This window comes from Lepus europaeus, chromosome X, assembly GCF_033115175.1.
Source record: "Lepus europaeus isolate LE1 chromosome X, mLepTim1.pri, whole genome shotgun sequence".
Lineage (NCBI taxonomy): Eukaryota > Metazoa > Chordata > Mammalia > Lagomorpha > Leporidae > Lepus > Lepus europaeus.
Window position 1 is genome coordinate 48,110,172 of NC_084850.1, and position 15,068 is coordinate 48,125,239.

At 37.0% G+C, this 15,068-nt stretch overlaps 1 protein-coding gene across 2 annotated transcripts in view; it reads right to left on the reverse strand.

The window, feature by feature from the left end:
- Positions 1–10,115: 10,115 nt before the first annotated feature.
- Positions 10,116–15,068, reverse strand: part of NUP62CL (nucleoporin 62 C-terminal like) — an 88,408-nt gene continuing 83,455 nt past the window's right edge. For both annotated transcript variants that reach the window (XM_062183938.1, XM_062183937.1), the window contains one exon: positions 10,116–11,565. In XM_062183938.1, the coding sequence (XP_062039922.1) occupies positions 11,545–11,565 (21 nt within the window). In that variant the 3' untranslated portion in view covers positions 10,116–11,544. The remainder of the gene's footprint in view (positions 11,566–15,068) is intronic.

The window sequence follows — 15,068 nt, forward strand, 5'->3', positions numbered from 1 at the left end:
TATTTGTGGAGATTGTGGAGAAATAGGCACTCTCAATACATTGCTGGTTGGAACATAACCTGGTAAAACTTCTGTGAAGGACAATTTGAGTTCACTACTGAAATCATACATGAATGTTCCCTTTAAAGTAGCAATTCAGTATCTATGAATACTATCCTCAGTACCTCATATACATTACCATTCATTGCAACATTGTTTATAACAAAATATTGGAAAATAATACCCAAGAATATGTTACACAGCAGTTACAAATATTACAAAGTTCTCTACGGACTGCTATTGAAAATCTCCAAAATATATTTGGTGCAATACAATTTCCATATAATGTATATAGTATACCTCTATTTGGGTATCAAAAGGGAGAATGCTTTAAGATTTATTAATTTATTTCAAAGTCAGAGCTACAGATCGAGAGGGAGAGGGGGAATATTTGTCCACACATGAAATATCTCTAGAACATTCAACGGTAGGTGAATGCCTCTAGGAAGGGAAACTGGATGACTAAGGGACAAAGGCAGGAAGAACTGTTCACTGTGTATCTTTTTTGTGCCCTCTGAATTTTGAACCACATGACAATATTACCTACTGAATTGTTTCATAATTTAAAAAAATCTTGTATCACAAAAAGCCAAACAAAACAAAACAAAACAAAACAAAACAAAAGTGTAGGTTAGGTGGATGGGAGAATAACATTTCTTGGATTCAAATCTCAGTTCTAAGGTTTTTTTTTTTTAAGATTATTTATGTGAGAGGCAGAGTTACAGACAGAAAGAGGGACAGGCAGATAGAGAAGTCTTCCGTCTGCTGGTTCACTCCCCAAATGGCTGCAATGGCTGGAGTTGTGCTGATCCAAAGCCAGGAGCCCGGGCTTCTAGGTTTCCCACGTTTGTACAGGGGCTTGAGCATTTGGGCCATCTTCCACTGCTTTCCAAGGCCATTAGCAGAGAGCTGGATCAGAAGAGGTGCAGCTAGCACTAATGGGTGCCCATATGGGATGCCGGTGCTGCAGGCAGAGGCTTAGCCTACTATGCCACAGCTCTGGCCGAAGTTTAAAGTTATCAACAATACAGCATGGTAGGATTTGGAAGCCATCTAGACTTGACATTTTGCTCTGGCACGTTACTAGACTATTTTTTTAACCTTTAATGAATATAATTTCCAAAGTACAGCTTATGAATTACAATGGCTTCCCCCCATAACTTCCCTCCCACCTACTCCCCGCTCTCTCTCCCCTTCCATTCACATCAAGATTCATTTTCAATTCTCTTTATATACAGAAGATCAGTTTAGTATATATTAAGTAAAGATTTCAACAGTTTACACCCACACAGAAACACAAAGTGAAAAATACTGTTTGATACTAGTTATAGCATTAAATCACAATGTACAGCACATTAAGGACAGAGATCCTACATGAGGAGTAAGTGCATGGTGACTCCTGTTGTTGACTTAACAAATTGATACTCTTGTTTATGGCATCAGTAATCACCCTAGGCTCTTGTCATGAGTTGCCAAGGCTGTGGAAGTCTTTTGAGTTCACCAACTCTGATCATATTTAGACAAGGTCATAGTCAAAGTGGAAGTTCTCTCCTCCCTTCAGAGAAAGGTACCTCCTTCTTTGATGACCTGTACTTTCCACTGGGATCTCACTCGCAGAGATCTTTCATTTAGGTCATTTTTTTTTTTGGCCAGAGTGTCTTGGCTTTCCATGCCTGAAATACTCACATGGGCTTTTCAGCCGGATCTGAATGCCTTAAGGGCTGATTCTGAGGCCAGAGTGCTGTTTAGGACATACGCTATTCTGAGTCTGCTGTGTATCCCACTACCCATGTTGGATTGTTCTCTCCCGTTTTTATTCTATCAGTTAGTATTTGCAGACACTAGTCTTATTTATGTGATCACTTTGACTCTTAGTCCTATCATTATGATCAATTGTGAAAAGAAATTGATCACTTGGACTAGTGAGATGGCATTGGTACATGCCATCTTGATGGGATTGAATTGGAATCCCCTGGTATGTATCTAACGCCACCATTTGGGGCAAGTCTGATTGAGCATGTCCCAAATTGTACATCTCTTCCTTCTCTTATTCCCACTATTATATTTAACAGGGATCACTTTTCAGTTAAGTTTCAACACTTAAGAATAATTGTGTATTAATTACAGAATTCAACCAATAGTATTAAGTAGAACAAACAGAAAAAAATACTAAAAGGGATAAAGTATTACATAGTACATCAGCAGTCAGGACAAGGGCCGATCAAGTCATTGTTTCTCATAGTGTCCATTTCACTTCAACAGGTTTCCTTTTTGGTGCTCAGCTAGTTGTCACCGATCAGGGAAAACAAATGATATTTGTCTCTTTGGGATTGGCTTATTTCACTCAGCATGATGTTTTCCAGATTCCTCCATTTTGTTGCAAATGACCAGATTTCATTGTTTTTTACTGCTGTATAGTATTCTATAGAGTACATATCCCATAATTTCTTTATCCAGTCTACTGTTGATGGGCATTTAGGTTGATTCCATGTCTTAGCTATTGTGAATTGAGCTGCAATAAACATTAAGGTGCAGACCGCTTTTTTGTTTGCCAATTTAATTTCCTTTGGGTAAATTCCAAGGAGTGGGATGGCTGGGTTGAATGGTAGGGTCATATTCAGGTTTCTGAGGAATCTCCAGACTGACTTCCATAGTGGCTTAACCAGTTTGCATTCCCACCAACAGTGGGTTAATGTCCCTTTTTCCCCACATCCTCGCCAGCATCTGTTGTTGGTAGATTTCTGAATGTGAGCCATTCTAACTGGGGTGAGGTGAAACCTCATTGTGGTTTTGATTTGCATTTCCCTGATGGCTAGTGATCTTGAACATTTTTTCATGTGTTTGTTGGCCATCTGGATTTCCTCTTTGGAAAGATGTCTGTTGAGGTCCTTGGCCCACCTCTTGAGTGGGTTGTTTGTTTTGATGTTGTGGAGTTTCTTGATCTCTTTGTAGATTCTGGTTATTAATCCTTTATCTGTAGCAAAGTTTGCAAATATTTTTTCCCATTCTGTCGGTTGCCTCTTAACTTTCCTGACTGTTTCTCTTGCAGTACAGAAACTTCTCAATTTGATGCAATCCCAATAGTTAATTTTGGCTTTGATTGCCTGTGCCTCCGGGGTCTTTTCCAAAAAGTCTTTACCAGTGCCAATATCTTGTGGGGTTTCTCCAATGCTCTCTAATAATTTGATGGTGTCGGGTCATAGATTTAGGTCTTTAATCCATGTTGAGTGGGTTTTTGTGTAAGGTATAAGGTAGGGGTCTTGCTTCATGCTTCTGCACGTGGAAATCCAATTTTCCCAGCACCATTTATTGAATAGACTATCCTTGCTCTAGGAATTGGTTTTAGATCCTTGATCAAATATAAGTTGGCTGTGGATGTTTGGGTTGATTTCTGGTGTTTCTATTCTGTTCCATTGGTCTATCCATCTGTTTCTGTACCAATACCATGCTGTTTTGATTACAACTGCCCTGTAGTATGTCCTGAAATCTGGTATTGTGATGCCTCAGGCTTTGCTTTTGTTGTACAAAATTGCTTTAGCTATTCGAGGTCTCTTGCGTCTCCATATGAATGTCAGCATCATTTTTTCTAGATCTGTGAAGAATGTCTTTGGTATATTGATTGGTATCACATTGAATGTATAAATTGCTTTTGGGAGAATGGACATTTTGATGATGTTGATTCTTCCAATCCATGAGCATGGAAGATTTCTCCATTTTTTGGTACCCTCTTCTATTTCTTTCTTTAAGGTTTTGTAATTTTCATCGTAGAGATCTTTAACGCCCTTGGTTAAGTTTATTCCAAGGTATTTGATTGTTTTTGTAGCTATTGTGAATGGGATTGATCTTAGAAGTTCTTCCTCAGCCGTGGCATTGCCTGTGTATACAAAGGCTGTTGATTTTTGTGCATTGATTTTATATCCTGCTACTTTGCCAAACTCTTCGATGAGTTCCAGTAGTCTCTTAGTAGAGTTCTTTGGGTCCCCTAAATAAAGAATCATATCATCTGCAAAGAGGGATAGTTTGAGTTCTTCCTTCCCAATTTGTATCCCTTTAATTTCTTTTTCTTGCCTAATAGCTCTGGCTAAAACTTCCAGAACTATATTGAATAGCAGTGGTGAGAGTGGGCATCCCTGTCTGGTACCAGATCTCAGCGGAAATGCTTCCAACTTTTCCCCATTCAATAGGATGTTGGCCGTGGGTTTTTCATATATTGCTTTGACTGTGTTGAGGAATGTTCCTTCTGTACTCAGTTTGTGTAGGGTTTTCATCATGAAAGATTGTTGTATTTTATCAAATGCTTTCTCTGCGTCTATTGAGAGAATCATATGGTTTTTCTTCTGCAGTCTGTTAATGTGGTGTATCACATTGATTGATTGCGAATATTGAACCATCCCTGCCTAACAGGGATAAATCCCACCTGGTCTGGGTGGATGATTTTTCTGATGTGTTGTTGTATTCTATTGGTGAGAATTTTATTGAGGATTTCTGCATCTATGTTCATCAGGGATATTGGTGTGTAATTTTCTTTCAATGCTGCATCTTTCTCTGGCTTAGGGATTAAGGTGATGCTGGCTTCATAGAAAGAATTTGGGAGGATTCCATCTTTTTCGATTGTTCTGAATAGTTTGAAGAGAATTGGAGTTAGTTCTTCTTTAAATGTCTGGTAGAATTCAGCAGTGAATCCATCTGGTCCTGGGCTTTTCTTTGTTGGGAGGGCCTTCATTACTGATTCAATTTCTGTCTCAGTTATGGATCTGTTTAGGTTTTCTATGTCTTCATGATTCAATTTAGGTAGATTGCATGTGTCCAGCAATCTATCCATTTCTGATAGATTTCCCTGTTTGCTGGCATAGAAGTCCTTGTAGTAATTTCTGATGATTCTTTTTATTTCTGTGGTGTCTGTTGTTACATTTCCTTTTTCATCTCTGATTGTATTGATTCGTGTCTTTTCTCTTCTTTTTTAGTTAGTTGAGCCAATGGGGTGTCAATTTTGTTTATTTTTTCAAAAAACCAGCTCTTTGCTTGGCTGATTTTTTGTATTTTTTTTTATTCAATCCTGTTGATTTCTTCTCTGATTTTTAATCATTTCTCTTCTCCTACTAGATTTGGGTCTGGTTTGCTGCAGTTTTTCTAGTTCCTTGAGATGCGTTGAAAGCTCATTTATTTGGTGCCTTTCCAATTTCTTGATGTAGGCACCTATTGCTATAAACTTTCCTCTCAACACTGCTTTTGCCGTATCCCATAAGTTTTGATATGTTGTGTTGTTATCCTCATTTACTTCCATTTACTTTTTTTATTTCTTTTTTGATTTCTTCTATGACCCAGTGTTCATTCAGGACCATATTGTTCAGTCTCCATGTGTTTGCACGTGCTCTAGGGATTCCTGAGTTGCTAATTTCCACCTTTTTTCTGCTGTGTTCTGAGAAGCTGCATGATATGATTCTAATTCTTTTAAATTTGCTGATACTTGCTTTATGGCCTAGTATGTGGTAATTCCTAGAGAAGGTTCCATGCACTGCTGAGAAGAATGTAAAATCTTTAGATGTAGGATTGAAAGTTCTGTAGATATCTGTTAGATCCATTTGGGCAATAGTGTCGATTAAACCTTCTGTTTCCTTGTTGATCTTCTGTCTGGATGATCTGTCTATTTCTGAGAGTGGAGTATTGAAGTCCCCCTGTACTATTGTATTGGAATCTAAGTCTCCCTTTAAGTCCCTTAACATATCTTTTAAATAAACTGGTGCCCTGTAATTAGGTGCATACACATTTATAATAGTTACATCTTCCTGTTGAATGGATCCCTTGATCATTATATAGTGCACCTCTTTGTCTCTCCTAAAAGTTTTTGTGTCAACGTTTATTTTGTCTGATATTAATATGGCTACACCTGCTTTTTTTTGGTTTCTGTTGGCATGGAATATCTTTTTCCAACCTTTCACTTTCAGTCTGCATGCATCTTTGTTGGAAAGATGTGTTTCTTGTAGGCAGCAAATTAGATGGGTTTTGTTCCTTAATCCATTCAGCCAGTCTGTGCCTTTTAACTGGAGAGTTGAGGTCATTAACATTCAATGTGACTATTGATAAGTAGTAACTTTGCCCTGCCATTTTCCCAAAGATATTTTCTAGTATATGATTTGAGTTTCCCATGATCTTTTACTGGTAGGTTTTCTTCCTTTACCTTCTTTCATATTGATGACCGTGTTTCTGTGTTTCTGTGTGTAGCACATCTTTAAGCATTTTTTGTAGGGCTGGACGAGTGGTGACAAATTCTTTCAATTTCTGTTTGCTATGAAAGGTCTTTATTTCACCTTCATTCAAAAATTAGAGCTTTGTAGGATATAATATTCTGGGCTGGCAGTTTTTCTCTCTTAGTGCCTGGGCTATATCTCGCCATTCCCTCCTAGCCTGTAAGGTTTCTGATGAGAAGTCAGCTGTGAGTCTATTTGGAGATCCTCTGAGAGTAATCTGACGTTTCTCTCTTGCACATTTTAGGATCTTTTCTTTATGTTTCACTGTGGTGAGTTTGATTACAACATGTTGTAGTGAGTATCTCTTTTGGTCATGTTTATTGGGAGTTCTATGAGCTTCCTATACTAGGATGTCTCTATCCTTTTCCAAACCCGGGAAGTTTTCTGCTAGTATCTCACTAAAAAGGCCTTCTAATCCTTTCTTGCTATTAAGTTTCTTTAACTGATCTAGGTTGGCTGCCTAATCTTTAAAATGAGGAGACTACATCCGATAAATAGGGTGACTATACAAAAATATGGTTTTAAACTCAAAAAGTGGCCATCTATGAGTAAATATGCCAAAGTTATTCAGTAAGTTCAGGCTTACTCAAGTTGATTTGTACTGCCATTCTCAAGTTAGAAGAAAAAGATCAAAGAGCAGCTATTGGAAAACATTGTGTCCTATCCTGAGAACTTCCAGCAGATTGAAAATATCATGGCAGGGCGCAGCGGGTTAAAGCCCCCGCCTGCAGTGCCAGCATCCCATATGGGCGCCAGTTTGTGTCCCTGCTGCTCCTTTTCTGATCCAGCTCTCTGCTACGGCTTGGGAAAGCAGTGGGCAGTGGAAGATGGCCCAAGTGCTTGAGTCCCTGCACTTGTGTGGGAGACCTGGAAGAAGCTCCTGGCTCCTGGCTTAGGATCAGCTCAGCTCTGGCCATTGTGGTTATTTGGGGAGTGAACCAATCAAATGGAAGACCTCTCTCTCTCTCTGACTCTACCTCTCTCTCTTTAACTCTTTCAAATATATAAAATAAATCTTAAAAAAAGAAAATACCATGGTAAATATTAGTTACCCAAAATTTGTCATATGCAAATGGCTGTGCTCTTGAAACACAAAAGTGAATACAGACATAAGATGCACCATTTTGTCACTTTGGCACAGAACACGGACTGAATGTAAGTATAAACAAAATCATACTTGCACCATAAGGTGAATCCTGTGTGGTGGTGGGGGGGGGGCTGAATTCTGCTGCTCAACCGAAATGTCCAATCAAAACATTTGTCAATAGGAAATGGAAAGGCATATCAAAGTTGTTAATATGTTTGTCCTCTGGAAGGTGGCAAAGCGTGGAACAAATATTACACCAATCATCACACCAAACTTGTGTAGAACTCCTAATAAAACATAGTCTATTGCTATGGAAGTGATACATACTGAGTATGGTAACTGGAAAGCAAGGTCATACGTATTCTGGGGCCAGCACTGTGGCATAGTGGGTAAAAACACCGCCTGCAGTGCCGGCATCCCATATGTGAGCCAGTTCAAGTCCCAGCTGCTTCACTTCTGATCCAGCTCTCTCCTATAGCCTGGGAAAGCAGTAGAAGATGGCCCAAGTCCTTGGGCCCTGCACTGGTGTGGAGATCGGGAAGAACCTCCTGGCTCCTGGCTTTGGATCAGCACAACTCCGGCTGTTGTGGCCATCTGGGGAGTGAACCAGCAGATGGAAGCCCTTTCTTTCTGTCTCTCTGCCTTTGCCTCTGCCTCTTTGTAACTCTGACATTCAAATGAATAAATAAATCTTTTTTTTAAAAAGAAGTATTTTACGTTTCTGCACAACTGTAGCAAGCCTCGCTGTTAGGCACCAAGGGACATTTCAGAAAATTGCACTAGAAGAAAAAGTAGGCTATTCCTAGCTTTTCCAAACTTATTAACTTTGTAACAATAGCTATTGCATTTCCCACTGTATTCTTCTCCCCACCTCAAGAGGAAATCAGATCATGTATTAAAAGCTTTGGGATCTCAAGATGTTATTCATGAGCAGAGATCTTACCATGAAGTAATTTTACAATTTTATTCCTAAAAGAATTTATGACAAACTGAAAAATATGTCTCATTTGTCTTTTTGACAATTTAACAAGGTTAGTTTAATTAAGCAAGAAGCTTCTCCAAAAGAAGTTTCTCCTTAATATAGACACATTTTCAAGGTTTGTCCTTTTTAGGTGCTTGGTTTGCAGCACACTTGTGATGAATACATTATGAAGCAATTATAATTCCAAGATATGGAAGAAGTTGTCAAAACCAAAAATCTTCTCTTGAATCGACTCATCATCTAATATTAAGAGTAAACAACTGTGCATGTCTTTCAAATTTCCCAAATGAGAAGGCTTAAGTGCTGTTACAGAGAGAATAAATATAGCATCTTTTCCAAAGGATAAAAAAATAGATAAGCACTGAGAAAGTGTCAACATTACAAATTTAAGAATTCTATTTCAGCCACTTAGCTGGTTAACAATGGTTAGGAGGACTTAACGCTCCATACCTAACCTAAATATTGCCTTGTCATTACTGGCAAAATAGGTTATTTTTAATCTTTTTAATTAATATTTGTTCAACAATGCCATGTCTTAAAGACACATGTTAGAACCAGAGTCAGAAAGAACTTTATAGATGATTTAGTTCAAGGCTCCAGATTCTAGATAATATATTAAGACCTCCTAGTAAATCTTAATCCAGAAGCCACCTGCCATCCTTTAGCACCTGCTATATACTCGACAAAATACTGGAACGCCCAGGGAAGACAGTATAACAGTAAGGTAGTACAGCATTACTAAAGCCTTTTCTCTTTATTTTACTTAAGAATCTCAAAAGTTCAGTGAAATGAAAAGTAGTTTTCTCCTCATAAAACAGTTGGAACAACTCTAATATGGTCTTTCATTTTATAGACAAAAGATAATGCCCAAGAGGAAATTATCTGTCCAATTAATTAGGCAGGCACAAGCTTAGAACCAGTATATCCTCTAAAAGCACTATGCTCTCTTTACTCATTGTGGAACATAATTTATACTACAGGTTACTCTACAAGATTTGACCCTCCAAAAACACTGGGAAAAATGTCTTTAGAGTATAACAATAATAATACTCAACTTGAGGGCAGGCATTTGGCACAGTAGTTAAAACATTGCCCAGGGCAACCATATCCCATATTGAAGTGCCTTTGTTTATAGTCCCAGCTCCATTTCAATTCCAGCTTCCTGCTAATGCACACACTAGGGAGGCAGCAGGTGATGGCTCTAGTACTTGGGTCCCTGCCATCCACGAGGAAGACCCAGATGGTGTTCTGGGCTTCTGGCTTTGGCCTTACCGGGTATCCCCAGTTGTTGTGGACGTTGGGGAGTGAACCATTGGATGGAAGATCTCTGTCTCTGGTTAGTTCTCTCTCTTTCTCCCTCCCTCTCTCTTTCTCTGTTTCTCTGCCTTTTAAATAAATCAAAATAAACAAGCAAAAATTTTTGAAAATATCAAACTTAAATATTAGAGCTTACTCAAGGTTATACTCAAAAGTTATGCTTACCTACAGAAACCATCCACAAGATTAAATGGTCTCTGGATTATTTTCATATTCTATAATTTTGAGTGGTTACAAAAACCCATCTGATAAGAAGCTACTTTTCAGAAAAGTTTTGATAGGAGAAAGAAGACATGTAGTTCTGATATTTTTTCACTCATAACTAATACTCATTTCAAATACATTTTCGTTCTGTAGTGTATACCCCTCATGATGGTCATCTACAGTCAGTACAACAAAAATTCAGCTCAGTAACAATAAGCAAATAAGGTCTAGTCACTTCAACACATTTAGGTGGTTTATTTTGGCTTTAATTTTGGAACAACACATCTGTGACTTAGGTAAAACAAGAAAATACAAGAGATCAGACTGTTTCAAAGTTAAGAACAAGGCTTTAAAAAAACAAATAAATGAACAATACACAAAAACCAAAAACTATAAATCACATGCTGAAACGAAGTAGAACACCAGGATATCAGCCCATCAAAAATAACTGAATTGCTCAAACCTAATTCATATCCTGAATCTGCCATAACTTTTCTGCCTTTCACTGAGTTTCTTTTTTTTTAAAGATTTTATTTATTTATTTGAAAGTCAGAGTTACACAGAGAGAAGGAGAGGCAGAGAGAGAGAGAGAGAGAGAGAGAGAGAGAGAGAGAGAGAAGGAGAGAGAGAGAGGTCTTTCATCTGCTTGTTCACTTCCCAATTGTTTGCGACAGCTGGAGCTGAGCCGATCAGAAGCCAGGAGCTTCTTCCAGGTCTCCCACATGGGTGCAGGGGCCCAAGGACTTGAGCCATCCTCTACTGCTTTCCCAGGCCACAGCAGAGAGCTGGACTGGAAGTGGAGCAGCTGGGACTCGAACCGGCACCTATATGGGATGCCGGCGCCACAGGCCTGTGGCGGCTTTACCTGCTACACCACAGCGCTGGCCCCAGCCTTCACTGGCCCCAGCCTTCACTGAGTTTCTATTAACACACTTTATTTGATTCAAAACATACTTCTTCATATTGTCAAGATTGTTTTTATACAGATGGGATTGAGTTTCTATTAACACACTTTATTTGATTCAAAACATACTTCTTCATATTGTCAAGATTGTTTTTATACAGATGGGATTGAGTTTCTATTAACACACTTTATTTGATTCAAAACATACTTCTTCATATTGTCAAGATTGTTTTTATACAGATGGGATTACTTATACCTCAAACTGGACAGTAAGTTTCTTTGAAGAGATAGACTTTACAGTAACTAGCACTATGCATTTGGTGTAACAAACACACAGTAAAGATTACTGGCACATACTATTTGGAAAACATCTCTCTACAATTCAGTTAAAGTGAGAAGGAAGATGTGTATTCATGGTGCGATGTGGAACTGAGGCGAGTAAGACATAAATTACACATACAGGATTAACATCTAATAAGTTGCAGATTGGAAAAGGGGGCAAATACAGCTTTGATTTATTAAAGCTAAACTACAGTGTAATTCTCAACAGCACAATATTTAACTGAAATATAAAACACAGTACATTTCACTGCAATAAAAGATTAAATAGTAGCTGTAAATACTACTCTATTTGACATAAGTAGAATTAATAGTTCACAAATAATCCAAAAACATGCTGAAGATATCATTCAGTCAAAATTAATCTTGATGTTGCATTTCTACTGCTTGTCATGACAATACTTGAAGATCCATGTTATCTTTTCTATCCTCCTCTGCATTGTTCCTATGGGGGGGAAAGTCACACAGTCATTATTCTGAGGTCAAAATATTCCAGGAACATAATAACTTACATTCTCACTTCAACATAGAATACATAGAAATGTATATATCAATTGTAATAGTTTTAAGTTTTAGAAAAAATCATCTATTTGGTTGGAAATTATGAAAATAATGGACAAGACTATTTTTATCTACTCTCTAGAATTTAGGCAACTAACAGTCTACTTGACATTTATGTTTTATTAGAGAGAAGTATTAACTGCTTTTTAAAACTCATCACATCCTAATAGAGTGGTCATTAAATTGAGGGTATAGACTTTGGTGGGTCTTGGCTACCTACAAGCAAATGAGTAAAAATTGTGTATATTTACATTTCTGTTCCTTTTAAATGACTTATTTAACTTGGTGGTTCTTGAATTTGTTCAGGGCAGAGCACCATAAAATGCCATTTTTTATAAAATATGGCATTTATAAAAATGCCATTTTTTATAAAAATGGGTGATATCTCATTGTGGTTTTTTATTCTCATTTCCCTTATGATTAGTGATAAATTTTTCCTGCACCTGTTGGCCATTTGCCTATCTTCTCTTGAGAAACATCTGTCAATTATGCTAGTAAAAATAAATTGTTGAAGTAAGCATGATAATCTAAGTCTACTGCCATGCAAAAATAAACTTGGCCATTTATTTTAGTGTTCATTAATGCTTACAAGTGGATAGGCAATAGCTGGTATTCAAAAAGAAAGCAAAAGTTTATGAGAAAAAATTCAAATTAAACAATGTATGTTAAATTTTAGTCAATTGGAAAAACCCTAATGTTACTCAGTTTTTATAGTATAATACCTCATTCTAACATAACATATAGACATTCTGTAAGATCATGCTTTACACATAAATTATTTAAATGATGGTTGTCTACTAAAAGGCTAGAAAAACAGTGTGTGTTAAGCCTGGCAAAATAAATCTCCTTTTTGTTATAATAACTAACTGCAGGGTGCTATTTTCTCCCTAAATAACATTTTTTATTGTGACAGAAGCACAAATGAGTACTACAACAAACCATTATCTTGAGACCAGAAGTGTCAAAATAAACACAATTTGCAAATTTACTGATTGATACATAGTAAATACAAAGGAGTACATTTATAACAATTTTTAAAAAATCAATAAAACATTGAGAAAAACAAGTCAGCATTATTAAGTATCTTATAATAAACATTTTATCATATATTCTAATTGAATTCCCAGGACTCTTTCTGTATTAACATACTTTAAAATTTTTAGGACTGTCACTCCTTAAGGGCAAAATTGTTCCTAGAGCACTTACTACCCAGAATTCTGGTCCTATGTTAAGTATCAGTGATTGGTTCCTGCCAACGTATTAAATTATATATCATACTAGAAGTAAATACTACTAGTAGTTTAATGTTGGGAGAAAAATGACATACATTTTTGACCTTATTAAAAATAATTGTACTGAGCAATATCAAAGTAAAAGTTCCATTTGTAGTACTATGAAAAAGAATTTAAGCACTGAAGAATAAACTTAACAAATGAAGCATAAAACCTATACACTGAAAACTACAAAATACTGCTAGAAGAAACTAAAGGATACTTAAATAAATGGAGAATATATCTATGTCCATGGATTGAAAGATTCAGTGTTGTTAAGATAGAAATTCTCTACAAATTATTCTACATATTCAATGTAATCCCTATGGAAATCCCAGCAGACTGTTTTTATTGAAATAGATAAACTTACTTTAACATTTATACGGATAGTGCTGCAATAAACATGAGACAGCAGATGTCTCTTTGACAGAGTGATTTCATTTCCCTTGGATATATACCCAGTAGTGGGATTGCTGGATCATATGTTAGTTCTATTTTTAATTTTGTGAGGAACCTCCATACTGTTTTTTCCATGATGGCTGTACTAAGTTACATTTCTACCAACAGTGTGCAAGGGTTTCCTTTTCTTCACATCCTTGTTAATACTTGTTATTTTTTGTCTTTAGAAGAGTAGGGGTGATCTCTCATTGTGGTTTTTTATTCTCATTTCCCTTATGATTAGTGATAAATTTTTCATGCACCTGTTGGCCATTTGCCTATCTTCTCTTGAGAAACATCTGTCAAGATCTACTGCTCATTTTTTACTTGCAGCACTAGTCATAACAGGCAAGAAACAGAAATAACCTGTCTACCAATTGATGAATGGATAAGTGCATATACACAAGCAAATATTATTCAGCCATAAAAAAGGATGAAATCTTATAATATGCAACAACATGAATAGAACTGGAAGTCATTATGTTAAGTGAAATAACCAAGCACAGAAAGACAAGTACCCCACGATCTCACTCATATATGGAGTCTAAAAAATTTGATCTCATAGAAATTAGAGTGGTGGTGACCGGAAGCCATGGAGAGTAGGGGGTAGGGAAAAATGGGGAAAGGTTGAATGAAGAGTGCTAAGTTATAGCTAAACAGGAGTAAAAGGTTCTGGTGTGCTATTGCACAGCAAGGTGAGTATATATTGATAATGTACTGTATTCCTCTAAAAAAAACTAGAAGAAAGGATTTGGAATGTTTCTACCATAAAGAAATGTTAAATGATGTGTTACTAAGATTGGAAATTATATAACATATATATGTATCAAAACCTCACTTGGTACCCCATAAACATACATTTTATGTATCAGTTACAAAACTATGCACACATTTAAAAATTCTTGGTTCCAAGAGAAACTTATTTTTTATTTAAAAAATTATATGGAGGGGCCAGCCCTGTGGCGTAGTAGGCTAAAACTCCTCCTGCAGCACCGGCATCCCATATGGGTGCCAGTTCACTTCCCAATTGGCTGCAACAGCCAGAGCTGTACCAATGAGAATCCAGGAGCCAGGAGCTTCCTCTGGGTCTCCTACGTGGGTGCAGGGGCCCAAGGATTTGGGCCATCCTCTACTGCCCTCCTAGGCCACAGCAGAGAGCTGGATTGGAAGTGGAACAGCTGGGACTCGAACCCAGAGCCCATATGACCCAGTCATTCCACTCCTGGGAATTTACCCAAGGGAAATGAAATCAGCATATGAAAGAATTATCTGTACCACCATGTTTATTGCAGCTCAATTCACAATAGCTAACATATGGAATCAGCCCAAATGCCCATCAACTGAATACTAGATAAACAAATTTTGGGATATATACTCCATGAAATACTACAGAGTGGTAAAAAAAAATCCTATTGTTTTCAACAAAATAGATGAAATTGGAAAACATCACACTTAGTGAAATAAGCCAGCCAGTCTTAAAAGGATAAATACCATATGTTCTCCCTGATTAGTGATAACTAATAGAACACCTCATAGGTAATCTATAGAAGTGAAATTAACATTTCGAGATGCAATGATTTTGTATGGACATTTGAGGAACAGTTTTTTTTCCATACAATTTGTTGAACTCTTTACTGATTTCATTGTATGTGTATAAAGTTAATTGAAAATCGATCTT